The 18,620-nt window shown below is 30.7% G+C and overlaps 1 protein-coding gene across 2 annotated transcripts; it reads left to right on the top strand.

The window, feature by feature from the left end:
- Positions 1–2,432: 2,432 nt before the first annotated feature.
- Positions 2,433–17,365, top strand: LOC129921538 (acidic leucine-rich nuclear phosphoprotein 32 family member A). 2 transcript variants are annotated; one of them, XM_056003415.1, is made up of 8 exons: positions 2,433–2,785; positions 12,383–12,546; positions 12,611–12,823; positions 12,889–12,965; positions 13,509–13,838; positions 13,908–14,011; positions 14,112–14,277; positions 17,183–17,365. In XM_056003415.1, exons 1-8 carry the CDS (start codon positions 2,738–2,740, stop codon positions 17,224–17,226), a joined length of 1,146 nt encoding a protein of 381 aa, XP_055859390.1. In that variant the 5' UTR covers positions 2,433–2,737; the 3' UTR covers positions 17,227–17,365. The 2 variants fall into 2 exon arrangements, with proteins under 2 accessions (XP_055859390.1, XP_055859389.1); XM_056003414.1 differs by lacking the exon at positions 13,509–13,838 and having other exon boundaries at positions 2,443–2,785.
- The last annotated feature ends 1,255 nt before the right edge of the window (positions 17,366–18,620 follow it).

The following is an 18,620-nucleotide window of genomic DNA, read 5'->3' as shown; positions in this document are numbered from 1 at the left end:
AAAAAAAATCCAAACCCGATTATACCATACTATCGGGTAGCTGAGAATATAAGCTCTCATATGGCACCACTCCCATGTCTCTAGGAATTGATAAATTTGCAGATGAGATTTATTTTTTTCTCTCAGCGATAAATCTCACTGGTTGACCGAAACATAAAAAAATACAAAATAAAGGTTTCTCTCAGACCTTGACCGAAATTTTTCTTTTTTAAAAGAAGAGGCTTTAACTGCATTTACCACTTTTTGAAAAAGTACAAAAGTGAAAATATTTTTTTTCAGGCTAGTGCAATTGTTTTGTGAAAAAGAATATACAAATTGTTTATTAGATCAAAAAAAAAGCTTTCTGCATCATTTCTTTTAATTTTTCAGCCCGTAAAACTATACAAAAATGCGTTTGAAAATTTTAACTTTTGTACTTTTCCACTTTTTGAGCCAATGTAGTTAAGGCTTAAGCCTGGTACGCTGATCGCGCTAAATTTTAGCTCCCATACAAATTATCGAAAAATTGTATCTGCTAAAATGGATCCCATACAAATTATCGATAACTTGTATGGGAATTTTATCTCAGCTAAAATTTAGCGCGAGCAGCGTAGCAGGCTTTAAAGGTTATTTTTTTACCTTTATTGAAAATGGCGACAAATAAGAGTTATTAAGGAACCTTTCAAAAGGTTGAGATTTATTTCTGATCTCTGTTGAAAACTCTCAATTCTTCGCTAGAACTGCGTACTGAAAAACGAAAAGAAAAAAAGAAATTTTTCGCTAACGAAATTTTGTAATTTTTTTATGAAAATTTCGTTTCGCATCAGCAGCGTACTAGGCTTAAAACTCATATATAAAAAGTGAGGGAGGAGATATAAAAGGAGGGGAAATAAAAGGAGGAGAAATACAAAGAAATTAAATTGTGTTGCATTTATATTTATATTACCGTGGGTCGTACACCAGCTTTAAATATGCGAATAGCCCTTTGGGCTCGAAACTCGGAAGCAAAAATGTTAGGTGGGTATTACTTCATATGCATACCTGCATCGAAATTTGGATTCAGATTGCACCGCATGTGATTTTTCAATCGATTGAAAAATCACATGCGGTGGCTACACACTGTTGTGCCCAGTCACGTTCCACTTTTACATTTTCTAGGAAAAAACGTCAAAAAGAGGAAAAATTTAGCAATGGAACTGTACTGCCCTCAGAAAAGTCAGTTCCCTTCGTGAGCATCTTCCCTCTTCACTCCTCATTCCTCTTGCCTACAAACTCACTGCTTAGGCGATTGAAAAATCACCGTGAAGCCAGGCACATAGGCATCTATTATCTAGTTGGGGCTCTAATGAAAACAGACTAAAGCCCCACAAACAATTTTGGCTCTTTAAAGCTTTACAGATGATACTGTCGCTTCTGTAAAGCATTATAGAAGCAAAATTGTTATTAGGGAAGGCCCAATGGGATTTTGAATGTTGTCATAGTTCCTTGAATTAATTACCCCGCCCATTTTGTGGTAATATTCTCATTTAGGCCGTGTGTGAATTGCGTTAAATAGTTAAATCAGTGTTAAATTTTTGACACTATTGAGGTTAATAAAAAAAATTTCAGCTGTATGGATTATTGTTTAAAATTTGTTCTGCCATGATACTCCTTTTTAATAAAAAAAAAAAAAACAAAACAAAACCATCTGCAAAAAAAACTTAACTCAAATTTAACCAGCTCCCAGAGCCCAATAAATTTTTAACAGCTGAAAATTTTTTATTCACCTCAATAGTGTCAAAAATTTAACACGGATTTAACTATTTAACGCAATTCACACACGGCCTTAAAGTTTAAAATATGTATGCGAAATTATTTTACTTTGAAGATCATTTTGGTAAATTTCATAAAAAAACATATCATTTTCCGATGTAGTCATTCCTTTAAATAAATTAAAGAATACTTTTTTTTCAAGACTGGCCACACTTTTCTTACATTTCCGTGCGTATATCCAAAATTCACCACACAAAACCTACAAAAAAAATCCCCATTACCTAGAGTAAATAGGCCAACCAGATATAAATCACCTTATCCGCCTTCTCTTTCTCATCAATCAACCACACAAATTGAACCAACCACGAATTGAAACATCAAAATTTCTATTTCGTGCGTGCCCGTGTCAGAAGTTTGTCTAACTTTTTACTTGTTTTATTTTTTTTCCACCTCTCTCCAATCAAGTATAAAAAATTAAATAAAATCAACCAATTGGATTAAATACAAAAATAATTTCAATTAAAAAAACTGACAAAATTTATATTTTGTCAATTATTTAAATAAAAATACAAAAATACCGAAACAGTATTTTTTTTACCACACACACACACACACAAGAGTAAGCAGGTAAGTTTCTCTATTCCATTTCGTTCCCCATACCATTTTATTATAATATCAAATGTGAAGAAACAAGAAGAATCCAAAAAGAAAAAATTCGCGGCTTTCATAATTGCTGCTCTCCTCCGCAAAAAAAAACCGACACGGAAAATTAAATTAAATAAAAAAAAAAATAATAATACTCCACTGACGATTTAACCGATTGTGTGGAAATTAATTTGTTTTTTCTTCTTTTTTATTTTTATTTAATTTTCGGCCGGGAATTTCCATTTTTCCTCCTCTCGGACAAACTCTCCAAAGAAGCAGCGTTTTTACTTTTATTATCAGCTTTGTGTGTGACAGTCACAGGCAGCAGCAAGCAAGAAGCCCGTAAATTTATAACAAAATAATGGAAAAGAGGATAGAACTTGAACGGAGAGCACGTCGTGCCAATCAAGTAAGTTATCGTCTTTTTTTTCAAATTTCATATTTTTAAGGTAGTTCTAAGAAATGCAAGGATTTATTGAAAAATGTAAGAAAAAAAAAATTAAACCATGTTTGGGCCATGACGTAGAAATAAATACCTACCGACCGCCTACTTCCTTCCTCCACCAAACCGAATCGAAAAAAAAGGGTGAAGAAAATTTACACTCTCATAAAAATTCAAGTCCAATAACGGACCAAGCATCTTCTTGGCAATTAATTAGCGTGTGATTAAAAAAATAATAGGTGCAATCAAATTGAAAAAAAATCCCCAATTTATGTTTTTGGGGGAGAGAAAAAAAAAAATGTTTCACGTGTGTGAATTGCTTTGAGGCGTCATGTTCTTGTCTTTGCCCTTCGCGATTCGATTTGATTTGAATTGAAAATTCAGATCGGAATCGGATAAACTTTGCGATTAGAAAAGAGAGTCACTTGTATTAAAATTTCCTTGGAACAAAATGACACAAAAAAAAAAAAAACAACCATACAATAGGCCAAGAGAAGAGGAACAAGTCGTTTTTTTTTCTTATTTTCTTTATTTTTTTTTAAGCTGAAAGTAGTTATCATTTTTTTTAATATTTTGTTGAGAATCATGTACCACGCGGCTTAAAAAAAATTATGTACTGAAAACAAAAGTGATGTGGCCGATAAAATCGATTTGGTTTTAATTGTGAGGTTTTTTTTTAATTTCATCAACGCGCCATTTTTTTGTGTTGCGTTTTTTTTTAATGACATATTCAATTTTTTCATTCTGAAGGACAAAAAAATGTTAGATATTTTTTATTTTGTTGTTATTTTTTTATTTTGAAGGAAGTCATTTTCTATTGAATGGTGTTACCATGCTTCGTTTTTTTATGTGTCCCTTTTTTTTTGTGATTCACCATTTTGATAAAATAGTTATAATTTATGTATGTAAGAGGAAAAAGTCTTGCATTGATAAAATAATCAAATCAAATAAATCGATGGGACGCTGTTTCTCTCCTTGAAACGTGTTATCTTTCATAGCTGGGCTTAAAGTAAACATATAAATGTAGATCTGCATCTTTATTATTGCAGTTAGGTACCTATATGTACCTAACTTGCATATAATGTAGTTTAGTAGATACATAGATGGCATGTTAATAGAAAGATACAGTCATTGGAAGTACAGCTATGGACAAAGAAATAGCACACTTTTGATTTTTCTTACAGAAATTGGATTTATTTGGGACCTTTTAACTTATACATTATAATTTTTATATCAGGGCATGCATTAGCTTATGGAGATTCATAAAATTAATAATTAATTATTATTACAATTCAATTTTTAAAAACTATGATTTTTAGAGAATACCCTTTTTTCTTGTGGACAAGGAAATAGCACACATTCCGAAAATCATAAAAATAATGATTTCTAAGCAAAAATTCTTACAATTTCAATAAATTCAATACTAAGTTAGTAACTTGTTAGTAGACCACGGTTTTTCAAAGTTCCTTGGCACCTCTTTGGTGAACTTTCAAGTAACGTCTGGTATCCACTTTGTGGAGTACGGTACCACGCTTCTTTGATTCTGGCCCAAAGATCGTTTGAATTTTCGAATTTTGTTTCCCCAATCTTAACCTTGTCATCAATTTATACATTTTCTATGGGGTTAAGATCGTGAATTTGAGATGGCTAGGTGCAAACATCGATTTTTTCGTCCGGAAACCTATCTTGTACTATTTTTGATGCATGTTTGGGTCATTTTCATGTATAAATATCTAATTAACTTGCGAGAAATTATGAGTTTTAGCTAATTGAGAAGGATTTTTCCCTTGACTATGAAGATCGAAAGTAATTCGAATAAAGAAAAAAAATTATAAAAAGCATTCCTAATATACATATAAAGTTCGATTAGCATGATTTTTCTCAATAGCGTGCTATTTCTCTGTCCATGGCTGTAGGTACATACAGTAGCGAGCAAAAAAAAAATGCGAACGAAAGAGGTTTAAAGAGTTTTGAACAAGAACTAAGTTACCAAATTTAGCATATTGAAACTGTTTTATTTTTATTAAACAGAGTCAATTTGTGGAATACTTTACTCGAAAACCATTATTTGGTCAAAAGTCTACCTAAATATGCGTTTTTAGACGAGCAAAATAATATAAATGTTTTTATTGTTTGCATTTTTTTGCTCGCTACTGTATTTCTTTAATTCGTTTGATAAAAATGCTAAAGGCATTTTAGTAATTTACTTAGTCAGAAGCAGAATGATTTTTTACTTTGGCTTTAGCATTTTACTAAATCGTTTAAAATTTTGCGCCATTGATTGTGCCTACCTACGTGTTGGTACCTAACTACCAAATATAACCAATGTCGAATTCCTTTCAAAGAAAAAAATGGAATTTTCGGCGATCTCGAAGTAGGGTTGCTCAAAAAAACATCGATACATCGAAAACATTGATGTTAACTAATCGATGTATAGAATAAATCCGATGTTTCTCACCCTTTCGGTGTTTACCGATACATTAATGTTTTTTTATTCGATGCGTCAAATGAAGCAAACTCTGAAAAAAATCACAAAAAGTGCCAAATCGTTAATGTTTTTAATTCCTAATGCCGACTCTTCACGAGTCAATTTAGCCACACAATTATGTCGCACGGCTTAAGTCGATTAGGATTCTTTTATGGGGATTGTCATTTTAGTCACCTGAGGCTTGCGTTCACACCAGTCGACTTGCGCCGAAACACGACAAAAATCGACTGGTGAAAAGTCGGCATAAGATTGCTTTATAATGAAATTTATGTAATATAAAATTATATTGAATAAAACTCATTGAAAATAAAAAAAAAAAAAACATTTTATTTTTTCATTCGATACATCGAAAATATTGTTGTTTTTATGCAATGCCTCGACAAACGTCGATGTTAGGTTACGATGTATCACATCGAATAAAATAACGATTTTTTTTTCCATGAGCATCCCTATCTCGAAATGATTTTTTTTTTTGGAAATTATATTCCTTTGATACTCAATTCGTTTCAAACGGAGCTGAATTCGCTTTTTGTTTAATTTTTTAATTTTGAGGGATTAACACGGATTTGCACAAAAACTTGTAACATTTGAGATTTCTCAAACCTCAAGCAGAAAGTTTCCGTCATGTTATTTGTTTATTTATAAAGGCTAAATTACTATCGAATTTCAAGATTATATTGTAACGCAAGAAAATTGTTCTAAAGGTAAAAAAAAGTTATTTTATTTAATTAATGTCTTGAAAAAAATTAAAACCCTGAAGATGTTCGCAAAAACGAGAGGTCGGGAAAATTAATGGATTAGTCTTTTAATTTCTGTAAAAATTCAATTATATTCTGGTCAAAGTTATAAAGAAAAGTTCCCTGTAGAATCAGAATGATTCAAAATGTTTTGAATGTTTATATTTTTAACCAAATCAATGTGCTTTGCATATATGTTTGCATATATGTTTGCTTATATGTTTGCATATCTGTGGCAACAAGGAAACACAACATAAGTCAGTTTTTTATAACTTTTCAGGAGAGCGATTTGAAAGTTTGGCTTCTCATTACAAATAAATACTAATGTCATTTTTCTTTTACCTGTAATTCATAAACCGCTTAAGATAAAATTATGGTAGATGGAATTGCTTATATCGCAGATTTTGTAAAAAAAACTCAATTTCGACATAAGTTGACTTATGTTGTTATTCCTTGTTGCCACAGATATATGCAGAGACTTAGGCTCTAAAAAAATTAAATACGTTTTGCTTTTCACATTTCCTGAAGTCTTTCTGATAAACCGTTTTCCTTTGTATTTTTTTTTTTTTTTTGACATGGATCGACAAATTCTGTTTCTGGGTGCAGTTTAAATCTGGTAACTGTCTTGACCAAAACATATGATAACAATTTGATTAGAATACAAAAACTGTTTTCAAACGTTTGCTCTTTACTTTTAATAACATCCTTTTGGAATTATTACAATCAGCAATACGTTGGACAGTTTTTCTTTTTATTTCTTTTATACGAAAATTGGTCCCATTACATGCCAAGAAAAACAGGGTTATGCTTTGGCTTTGAACATTGTACCATAATTTCAAATCAATAAGCCATTTAGTTTAAATTTAATATTTAAATAGTTAATCGAGGTTAACTTATTCATAGACATATTTTTGGAAGAAAAGAAGAATAAATAATACTATGATGATACTAAACAACCTAAATATATTTTCCTTCAAAGTATGGTTACTACCACTATGTATTTATAATCTTATAATACATAAATATAAATTTGCGATATTAACTACGATGTTTAAACGCCATGCAAAATAATATTAAGTATTGCTATTTTTCAGCAGAGATGTTTAAAGTTTTTTTTCGTATAATTTTCTTCTGTCTTAAAAGATATCCAAGCTGAAAGCGCTAATTTTTTTAATTGTTTCAAGTTAATTTTAAGATGTTTCATAAAAGTTTTATTTTTCATAAGTTGACCATTTTACAATTTACTTTGCATTTTTTTCACTCTGTGTATTTTTTTTAGTTTATATCTATGTAGGTTATGCACAAAAAACGTGGTCTTTATTGATATCTTAAATTTTTGGTAGATATAAGGAATAAGGCTTTGTTCGCAAAGTCATCAAATAATAAGGTCTTTAGGTTTTTGCATTTATGTATTATAAAAATAGAATAATATTGAATCAGTGTTTGGACTGTTCTATTTTTCTAGTTTTTTTTCGATCTTTTGAGCTTGAAGTCATAAAAAAATAGTTAATATCCGGATTGTACTCGCATTCATAAGTGTTGAGCAATGCACCTTTAAACCTAAATTTTTTTTAACATTTACGGCCATATTATTCATTAGTTTAAAAAATACATCTGGATGTAAAGAAATTGAAATGTCAAAAATAAATCCAAATCTATGATATTCACTATCACACAGAGAAAAAAGTAGTCATTTTTAACTATTTTCATAGATAAAATCGGGATAACTATTTGGATCTATTTTTGACATTTGACAATTTTACACCCAGATTTTTTTTTTTAAACTAGTGAATATTAATATGGCCGTTAATGATTCCATATAATATTAACCTTAATCTGGAGTGCAAATTGAGAAAAAGCCTTCAATTTCATTTGGAAAAAATTGTTTGGTTTCATCTGAATTATACATCGGGCCTATTAAAATTCAACAGCTCTCGTTTAATTTTTATTTAAACCTTTTCGAAAATAACTTTAAATGGATGATTGAAACTCATCGCTTATTTTTTTAATTTAAAATGTTTTTACAAAAATGAAGAAAAAAATCATGAAAATTAGATTTGTTTCCAAAGTAGTGTCTGAATTTGCCCAAATTCCTAGTATATTCATGTTATGATTTGTATAACTACTGTAAACCATAATTAGGCGTCTTAGTAAAGGTACGACAAATCTAACTGATGTTGGGTACTTATCGCAAGTAAAGAGACTGTTTGTTCTTTCGGTAACTCATGTTTGTTTTTCTGAAAATTTTTCTATAAAGGAAGGCTTCAATTTTGTTTTATCATCTATTAATTTTCTTTAAAAAAAAATTATTGCCATAGGTTAGGTATACAAATCTTTAATTAAAAAAAAATGTACCCTGTTGTTTTTTCCATACACCTGCATTCTGAACTAAATATAAATTTACTCATCAACTTTGTTATTGACTTTTTTTTAAGTCAGATAGGTATCAGATATTTTTCGTGAAATACCTGCCAGCTACCAATAAGGAAGTAGGTGTATAAATGTACAGGTTGTATTGAATTCTTATAAAAAGCATTCAAAGTGTCTCATATACATAGGCTGTGTTTCTTTGTTTAATATGGCTCACACATCAAGCTCCATATGAAAAAAGCTAGTTGCAATTTGCAAAATAGGTACATATGTGTACATTTATAGCTAAAGGGTTGAGTTAAGATGTCAGTGATTTTTAAGCGCGCACAAGTAAAAGTAACGCACTTTTTCATATCCTTCTGTCAAATCACACCTTCAACTTCCCTTGAGAGAAATGTCATTTTTATGTTAGTTTAGTAGCAGTCTACTATTCATGCAATCTTAAAGATTAAATATTGCTATTCCCTAAATAAATAAAAAAAAACCGCAATCATATTTTCACAATCAAATTGGAAAATCATCAACCATTTTTAATTGATTTGTGAGATGACGTTAAATTTGCATGTTTCCCTCCCATGCCATATCATTTCATTCATTCATTTGCTTTCAAATTCACCACACCATTCCAATTTTCCTTCGATCCGAGTCCAAAATGGAATCAAACCAACATATCACCAAATAGTCGCCATATTTTTTTTTTTCATCTGCGTAATTTTTTCTTCCAAATTTTTTCACTGAAAATTTCTGGCCCAACTCGTTTGCTCGAATATTCAAAATTCACATAATCGAGTTAAACACTTGTTGTTGCATTCAATAACATTACACACAATCGCATTTTTTTTTTGAACATTTTGCATTGTTTAAAAAAAATTTTGATAATAAAAAAATAAAATTTTCTAATTTTTCGTCACAATATGGCTGTCGAGACGAGGACTAGCGCTGCCAATCTAAAATGCGACTAGCTTCATCTTCTTTTTACCTTCAAGTTGGCCTAAGACCAAACAGATACAGAATTATTTCTAATATGGAAATGGAATATTGTTCCGATTCCATGGTCAAATTAAATGATGCAGAAAATTGCAGTACATATATTTTTTTTTGCGTAGGAGAAGAAAAGAGATGAAAAGTCATCAACAAAATGTTGTGCTTTTTTAACTTTTTTTTTTTGCCTTTGCTCGATGCCGCAAGAGAAGATGAAGGGTAAACTTGTTTTTACTACTGGGAAATGATGGTGTTTTTTGGATGTTGTGTATTTTGTAGATACGTAAAACAGTTAGAAGAAGAAGAAGACAAATAAATCGAAAACAAGAAGATGCGTGACGCGCAAGCCACAAAACTGCAACGGAATGCACCTGTCTGCGTAGATTTTTTTTTTTTTCAAGTTGTCGTAGGGATTTGATTTTTTGTGTTTTTGATTTAAGAATGGACATTTAGTTGCTAACTGAACTTTATCATTTTTTTGGTGGTTATTGAGTCATGCCAGTTAGGTAGTATGGTATTAAAAAATGGGTTGGACTTCTAATTTTTAAAGTATTCCGATCCAATTCTTTTTGTAAAATATTTGCAAGTTTGAAGAAGCCGTAAATAACGATGAAACGTTGAGAAAAAGATGAAATAAAGTTTTTTTTTTTTATTCGCATTTAAAATCAAATTGACCAAAATAGCCTGTATATATCTAATCGACCTTATCACGAATTTCATTCGTATCGTTTCTACGATTCTCGAAAAAAAAAATCAAAAAATCCGATCGTAGTGGCGATTTGTATGAAATTTTCCATTACGAACGGATTCCGTGATGCTTTTTCTTGAATCGTAGCAAATTTCCGATACGAATGGAATTCGTGATATGGCCGAATATAAATCTACACGATGTATTTTGGGTTTTTCATCATTATACATTTTTACAAAACTATTTAATTTAGCTTAGGTTTTCAAAACGTGAAAATTGTAAGATTGGAGTAGAAGGTTTAAATAGGTAGAAAGGCCACGGAAAAGCTTCCCAATTAGGGGATCCCACCGTAAAACATGAAGTGGTTTTGTAATGGGTTGTTTCTCTTCAAGTGGTGTGAGAGATTCGACTCGAATCATTAGAAGAATGAAGAAATAGGCGAATAAGACGATATTTGAGGAAAATCGTCGATTGATTGGTGAAGAATTTGTATTTGTACAGGGTAACGATCCTAAACAGACGTTGAGATTGAGATTATGCCAGGAATACCTCAAAGCTCAAACAGAAAAAACGAAGAAATCCTTTAAGTCACGACAAGGCCGTCGCAATCATCGGCTACACACCCAATAGAGTTGTTGATCCATTCAATATGACTACCTGAAACAAGTATCATGGGTGATACCCAGCGTCCTAAAAATATACATATAAAAAACTTTTTGCTAGCATGCCAAGAATTGTAAAAAAAAAGTTATCGAACTAAGAGAAGCCTTTTCGAATATACATAAATCGGTTCAAGCCATTTTTTCAACTTAGAAAAAAATTTCTATGTGGAATTCTTTTTTTTTGCATATTTTGGTTTGATACAACCTCTTAAATTTCTAAATACATAGAAAATCGGTTTTAACGACATCTTATAATGAAAAATGGGTTATTCCGAAATCCGAGCTAATATCTTTGTGATTCCAAAAGGCTCATTCAAACAGTAGCAATCGGTTATAGGTTAAAGATTTTTATGACCTAAAAAAACATAAAAAAAGGCATTTATTAAATAAAAAGAAAAAAGAGCTTGATATTTTAATTATGAAGGTATTGAACAGCTTTTTAAAGTTTTCAGGAAACAGCCTCCTGCGATAGTCTCTAAGAAGCGTCTTAAATGAGCTGAAAGACTTTTCTACTTGAGCAGAAACGAGTAGACCCGATTTAAAACTGTCGAAGTTGTTCACTTCAATCTTTCCGGGAAGTCTAGAGTTTATGCAGGCATTAACTACAGAATTTATTAGTTCAACTATGTTTAGTCCCTGATATAAGTTGAAAACAGTACCTGCTTTTTGCAAGCTTTCGAAAAGGTCGAACAAAATCCAAAAATGTATTTTAATGCTAAATAAAAAAAATTAATTCATAGAAGAAAAGTATCTACTCAATCTTTCTTTTCTTTTTCTTATGTGTTCAGTACAAGTAATTTTGTTCTCTTAAGATTTCGTTACGGCAAATTTTGAAAGCCAAATAATCTCAACTGAGGTGAACAAAATCAAGGACGGCATGAATCGAGTCCCATGGAGTTGTTAAAAGCTGTTTTTAATTTCGTTGATCGATGGACTTACTCAGGCTAAAGGCCCAACTATAATAGGCATATGCGCGCATGGGCTTATGTTAAAATCGAACAAACTGCTTCGTCCTGTTTCTGAAAACATGTTTTCCATAATTTTTGTAAAAAAAAACGCGTTGAATTACACAAATAGATTTTTAAAACTGTTTTTATTCAATTCACAATTCGTTTATCACATTTTTATTAAGTGAAAATAATTTAATTTTTCCATCCCCCTTGCATCCAATTTACTCATGCCGTGCGGTTCAGAGCGCACGTCATAATGCTTAACGAAAGTTAACGAAGCGCGCATATTCGCATTATGGCTATCCCATAAGAATTGTGTATGTTCGACAACTCACTCATGCCATTTTGACATAAGCCCATGATCGCATATGCCTATTATAGTTAAGCCTTAACAAAGTTTTCAAGTCGTTTTTATTCCGTTAGATCTTGGGAAATTTTACTTACATTCCTATGTATTTATTGGGGATTTTTGTTTGTGATAAGGCTGATTGTGTGCTAGCTTTAACCAGTGTGTTCTTTTCTTGTAGGACCAAGAATTTCAAAACCATCTAAACACATTTGCATATTCATACGCTGAAAGTAAAAAGCTGTCTTAGTTCTAATAATTTTATTAAGAGATTTATTCAATAATACTTTATTTAGTTCATTTGAATCTATAAATTACAATATATTTTTTTTTAATTTACAGATCACAGAGCTCAATTTAGACAACTGCAGAAGTACCAGTATCGTTGGTCTCACAGATGAATATACCGCCTTGGAATCCTTGAGTCTTATCAATGTTGGTCTTACCACATTAAAAGGTTTCCCAAAGCTCCCCAACTTGAAGAGATTGGAACTCTCCGATAACAGGTAAAAAAACATCAACAATAAGAATTTTGTAGAATTTTTTGTTTCATATTAATTTTATTTATAGAATATCGAATGGGCTAAATTATCTTACAACAAGTCCAAAATTAGCCTATCTTAATCTTTCTGGAAATAAAATCAAAGATTTAGAAGCCCTTAAACCCTTGGAAGCGTTTGAAAATCTTGCGGTTTTGGATCTCTTTAATAATGAGGCCACACAAATTGAGAATTATCGTGAAAAAATCTTTGAAATGTTACCATCGCTAGAATTTTTAGATGGGTAAGTTGAAATTATAAATTTTTTGTTTATTTGTTATCTTAATATTTTGATTTTTCTTATTTTAGATTTGATGCCAATGATGTGGAAGCTCCATCAGAAGGCGACGATGATGATGAAGTTAATGGAAACGATTCTGATGACGGTGAGTTTTGATCAATTATTTTTGAATGTTCAATTTTAGACACATTTAAGTTTGTTTAGAATATTGTGTGATCTGACATTAAAGTCGGGTCTATCAAATTTATGGTAATAACTTAAAAATGACATCGAAATTGTCAAATAAAATGCTTTCACTTTTTATCCCAAATTCTTTAAATGCATTTGAATCTTGTAATCCAAAATACACAAAAGCATTTAATTTAAACAACGGCAGTATTGGGGGTTGGCTGAGTCTTCATTGTCAGAAGTTCTTTCAAATGTATTGGATTTCTTTGCGAACAAAATTTGACCGTTATGGATCACAATGTCCAAATTATTATCACTATCCAATTTACTCTTAAAAATTCTATCATATTTAAAGAACTGTTAAAAAAAAACTAACCAATATCTAAACCAAAAACTAATCAGTTAGTCTATAAACTCATTATCATTTTCTTCATACTTTTGCATCATCAATCATAACCTACAATTACAATCTAAAAAAAAAAAACATATTTGTTTCATAAAAGCTTTATGTGGCTTTCAGGGAAAAATGCATTTTGTATAAACGGTTTAGAAATAGATTTGGACGAGTTAGATAAATTTGAGAAACGGGTTAAAGCCAAAAACTCGTCAAAAACAAATGAAAACACCCAAAATCTTCCATCGTCCAATGAAACAGATGACTTGGATGAATATCTAAAAGAATTAAAACTTAAAGAGTCATCAGAAACAAATAATGCTTCCACTACAAATAATTGTGAAAATACAGTAGCAACCATAGATTCTTCCACATCTCAACAAGCTCCTCCAATGAATTTTGCACTTTTACTATATTGGTTCTTTGCATTGCTGAATTTAGTTAATGCAGCACATTGTAAGCATTTGAAATAATCATTGCTTGTTTACTAATCACGTTTCATTTTCTTTTTCATTTTATTTGCAGTTTCCGACGAGATGGTCGATGATGAGGATGATGGAGAAGATGGCGATGATGATGAGGAAGATGACAGCGATGACGAAGATAATGGTGATGTGTCATTAGCTGAGGTGAGATTGTTGATCTTGCACTCTTATTTAGCAAAAACAAAAATTTAATTTTTATGAGAACAGTTAGTAAGAGCATTATTATGTTATTTATTTCTAAAAGGTCTATAATGATGATCTGGAAGAAGATAATTCAGAATGGGATGAAGAAGATGGAGCAGATGACGATGATGATGATGAATCTGACGAAGAAGAAGCCGATGGTGAAGCTGCTCCCGCTGCTGCTGCTGCCGATCCATCTGCAGAACAAAAAGAAACGGAAACAGGGGGTAAGTTCAAATGCTAAATATTTATTTTCTTTGTCAATAATTACAGTCGAACTTCCATAAGTCAAACTCCCAAAATGGAAGAAGAAAAATTCGAGTTAGAGAAACTTCGACTTTGTAGTAATTTTTCAAGTTTAAACGGGATACCAAACAATAAATTTTATTTTTCTATTAAAACAGCCCTATGATGGTAGCCGATCGGAAAAATATCCGATCGGAGAAAAGTTCCGATCGGAAGATTTTTGTATTCACGGTACCCGAATTTGAGAAGAAAAATTGACGTCAAACAACGCACTCATTTCCCAATTTTTTTTTTGTTTTTATTTTTTTCGGATAATATTTCACGTTTGATTTTCTGTCGGGAAGAATCGGAAAGAAAAAAAAGCGCAAAGCATAACCCGTCGCAAATATTTTGACAGTTCACTGCATAGCATCGCATGTATTTTAAATTTTCAACGCACCTAAGATTTTTTTCGTATATCTGTCCGATTTTACTGTCGGAAGGGTTAAAATCATATGAAAATTGAAAAATTCGTACAAATCGGATACAATTTTCTTCCGATCGGCTACCATCATAGGGCTGAAAGTCTTATAAAGTAGTCCCTCGATGTGAATTACCGATAATGCGAATTTCTCTAAAATGTTGCCATCTCTATAATGTGAACTTAAAGAATTTTTAGACTGTAATGTGAATTTCTTTTGTAAAAACTTGCATGATTTTCTTGTGCGTTCAAGCAATTTTTTTTATAGACCTGGATAGTGGATAACTGTTATTTGTCTGGCCATATCGTAAGAAATATGGAATGCAGGCTGAAGACTTATTACATTTTACATTATTTTTACATTATGAATGATTTTTTTTAGTTTTTGAAATGGAGTGTAGGTACTCGTTTTACAAAATAGGGCCCCTGGTCTATAGGGGCTATCGTGAATAAATATTTCCCATTTTTTTCAAACATGCGAAATAAAATAATCATAAAAAGTTTCGCTCGGAACTAATTGGTATCGACAATCAGTTTTCCAGGGTTAGCTGTCATTTCATACAATTTTTGTTTCTGACAGCCTGTTATTTGGTCTTTCACTGGTCGACAAAAAAAAAAAACAAAACAAGTCGGGAGCAACAACTTTTTGAGGTGATTTTAATTGACTTAAGTGTGCTGAATTCTAAACTGTTTACAGATTTATTCTATCACGTCTAGTTTTTTAGCTATATTCATCACTATTTTTGATATAAAGTCTCAAAAACCAATTTTCAATTTAATTCTTTTTGATTTTTATTCAAAAATATATATTTTTCCGTTTTGAACTGAAATTTAGTTCAAAAAACCATTTATTACTTAAAAAAAAAAAAAACAATCAAGATTTTGAGATACGTATGTATCACAAATTTCTTTTTTAAATATCTCAGAGATTGCATTGCATTGAGAAAGCATAAGTAGTTTTGTAAAAAACTACTTATGCTACATCAAATGAACTCAAAAAACGCGTTTTTGACCTGTTTATACGCAAGTATTTCAAAAACGTGACGTGCCACTGAAATTTTGAGTCGGATTCGGACTCAGCACATAAAAATCCTTTAGAAAAGTAGGTTTTAGTTCAATCTCTATTTTTGTTGCCGACCAGTGTTCGCTAATCCTTTGTAATTATTATTTGTTTTGTTCTTCCCTTCACGCAGTTTATATCTGTCACTTTATATCATTGTTATCAGGTGTGTGCATATTTACGTATGAAATTATACAAAAAGAAAATCGAGCTGAACAACAGGCTTTTATTGTAGTGATCAGTCAAATAACAAAACCATCCTTAAAATTAAATTCAAATAAAAAAATTTGCTCCACGCAATTTTATTATTTGAAGGCAAAACTTCAGCTCTAATAATTTATTTAAAATACTCTTTCTTTTTGGCTTACATACGAGTACAAATATAAAACATTTTCAAAAACTACAACACAGTAGGTACGTACGGGTGAGATGCGCTGATAGAAGACATCTTCGCTACTTATTAAAATTCAACAACTAACTGTCTCCGTTGAGAGAAGTTTTATTGTGGGTTTGGGAGTTCTCCAACTGCCTTAACTTTTTTTCGAATTATGAGTGATTTTCTTATCCGAAGTTAAATCTTTTGTATGCTATTGAGTTCTTCAGCAAGGAGGGAAGCTTATTTCATTTTCAAATCGATTTCATGTACATTAGGGTGGTCCAATTTTTTGGTTTTTACATTTCCGTTGTTCCCCACTCAAAAATTGGTTGCATATGTGTTTTGTATTACACACGTGAAATGTCAGCTTTTTAGGTGAAGTGTAAGTGGGCGCTCAACAGGCTCAAAGTTTTTGCTCAGATGCTGGTATAGCTGGGTCCTCATGCCTAGTAATTAACTCTTGTTTTGATTTATTAAGTGAATAAAGTTATGATGTGGTAAAGTTTTTCATAAAAAACCAATAGTTAATTGATATTTTCACAGATAATAATTTTTGTTCATTTAAATTCGTCTGTAAGTATTTTTTGCTTAAAGTTATCAAAACAGAATTAATCAATGAAATACGAGCTAGTGACTCAAAACCAAAGAAACGTGAAAATCATTTACTTGGTTGTCGGGAACATGCGTGCTTATCATGTTTAATCCAAATTGCAACCTCAAGCCAAGTCCTAATACGATATAATCAGATATTAAGGGTAAGGTAAGGGTAACAAAGTCTAATATTCCAAAGCTGATGAGCGCCCTCCTCCTTTTAGTTTTGAAGGCTAAAACTTTCAGCATATGTTGGTATTGATGTCTGTAGCAAAATAATGGGTGGGGAACTAATGAATTATATGGTTTATTTTTTTACCTTATAACGTGGACCACACTAATTGTACATATATCCTTTACATATCCTTATTTTAATTCTCTTTTTTTCTCTCCTTACAGAAGAACCACAATCCCGAGGAAAGAAGAGAAAACATGATGGTTAAATAAGTTTTACATTGTGTTTTATTTTTTTTTAATTTATAAAAAGAAAAATTAAAACATAATACAAACAAAAAAAAATCAAACTAATAATAGGAAGGATTTCATTGAAACAAAAAAAAAAAAAAAGAAACAACAAACAAATAAACATATATTCAATATAATTTTAACAGAAGAACAACAAAACAACAACAACAAAAAAAACTACCCCTATCTACTCCCCGTGACCACTCTTATTTTCCATTTCATCCTGCTTGTCTGTTTTTAATTCAAACGCGACAAAGTAAATCGAGGTTTATTTTTAAGAAAAATTTAAAAAAAGGAAAAATAAATATTGTACGAAGAAATTGAAAATATCATTTAAACAAAAAAGAATCCAACTCTTAAAAAAAAATTAAACAAAAAAAAAAAAACAAAAACTCAGAATAAGTACTTCCTCTGCATGTTGACTTTGATTGTTCAATATTGTATTTTCTTGGATTAAAAAATAAGTTGCACTCAAATTTTGTTTATTATTATACTTAAAACACACACACAAAACACACATGAAAAAAATTAAACATTTTTTAAGGAGAAAGAACAACTTGAAAGTTGAAAACACGAAAATTGAAAATATCATTTTTATATTATTATTAGTTCAGATAATGTATTAATTTTATTTTAGTTTTTTTTTTATTCTTTCTTTCTTTGTGTATATATATATATTTATATTGTATATCTTTTGAATATTTTTTTGTGTAATGATAATTATGTTGGGTGCCATTTATATTCCCACTCGACCCAACCCAACAATCTCATAGTGAGTTTTCTCTTCATGCGAAGTAATAAAAAATAAGTTTGTTTTCTCGTTGAGAATTTCTTTCCATAAAAAAAAAAACTAAAAAAACAGTCTTGTTTCATGAATTTTTGGCAAACTAGATAGAGAAAGAGAAGAAGTTGGCTTGATTCAATAGGAGTTATGTTAGTAAAAATGTTTTTCAAGTCTGGTTCCACTTGTCTTCTTAAAAAAACGTATATTTTATTTCCTTCTTAAACTTTCTTTTGGTGAAAGAAGTAGAACGAACTTATGATACGTATTTTCATATACCAAATGGAACCTTTTGGAATAACCCCTTTTTTTCGCCACTTGACATTCTAATGACTGATTTGAAATAATTTATAGAGTCGAGTTAAATTAAATCTTAACCCGCTGTCGTCAAATATTTATGAAACAGGTCCCAAAATGTTTTTTTGTACACACAACACATAACTAATTTTATAATAAATGCACGTTCAAATTTGTTTACCCCTTTGCTCTTCAAAAAAAAATTGTTAGATATTTTAGAAAAAAAAAATGTGTAATGGATATTTTTTTCTCTCTCTTAGTTTTTCTCCAAATGCACCTTCTTTCGTTTAAAAG

Source organism: Episyrphus balteatus, chromosome 1 (assembly GCF_945859705.1).
Source record: "Episyrphus balteatus chromosome 1, idEpiBalt1.1, whole genome shotgun sequence".
Lineage (NCBI taxonomy): Eukaryota > Metazoa > Arthropoda > Insecta > Diptera > Syrphidae > Episyrphus > Episyrphus balteatus.
Note: the sequence above shows the minus strand (reverse complement) of the source record. Positions and strands in the feature narration are given on the sequence as shown.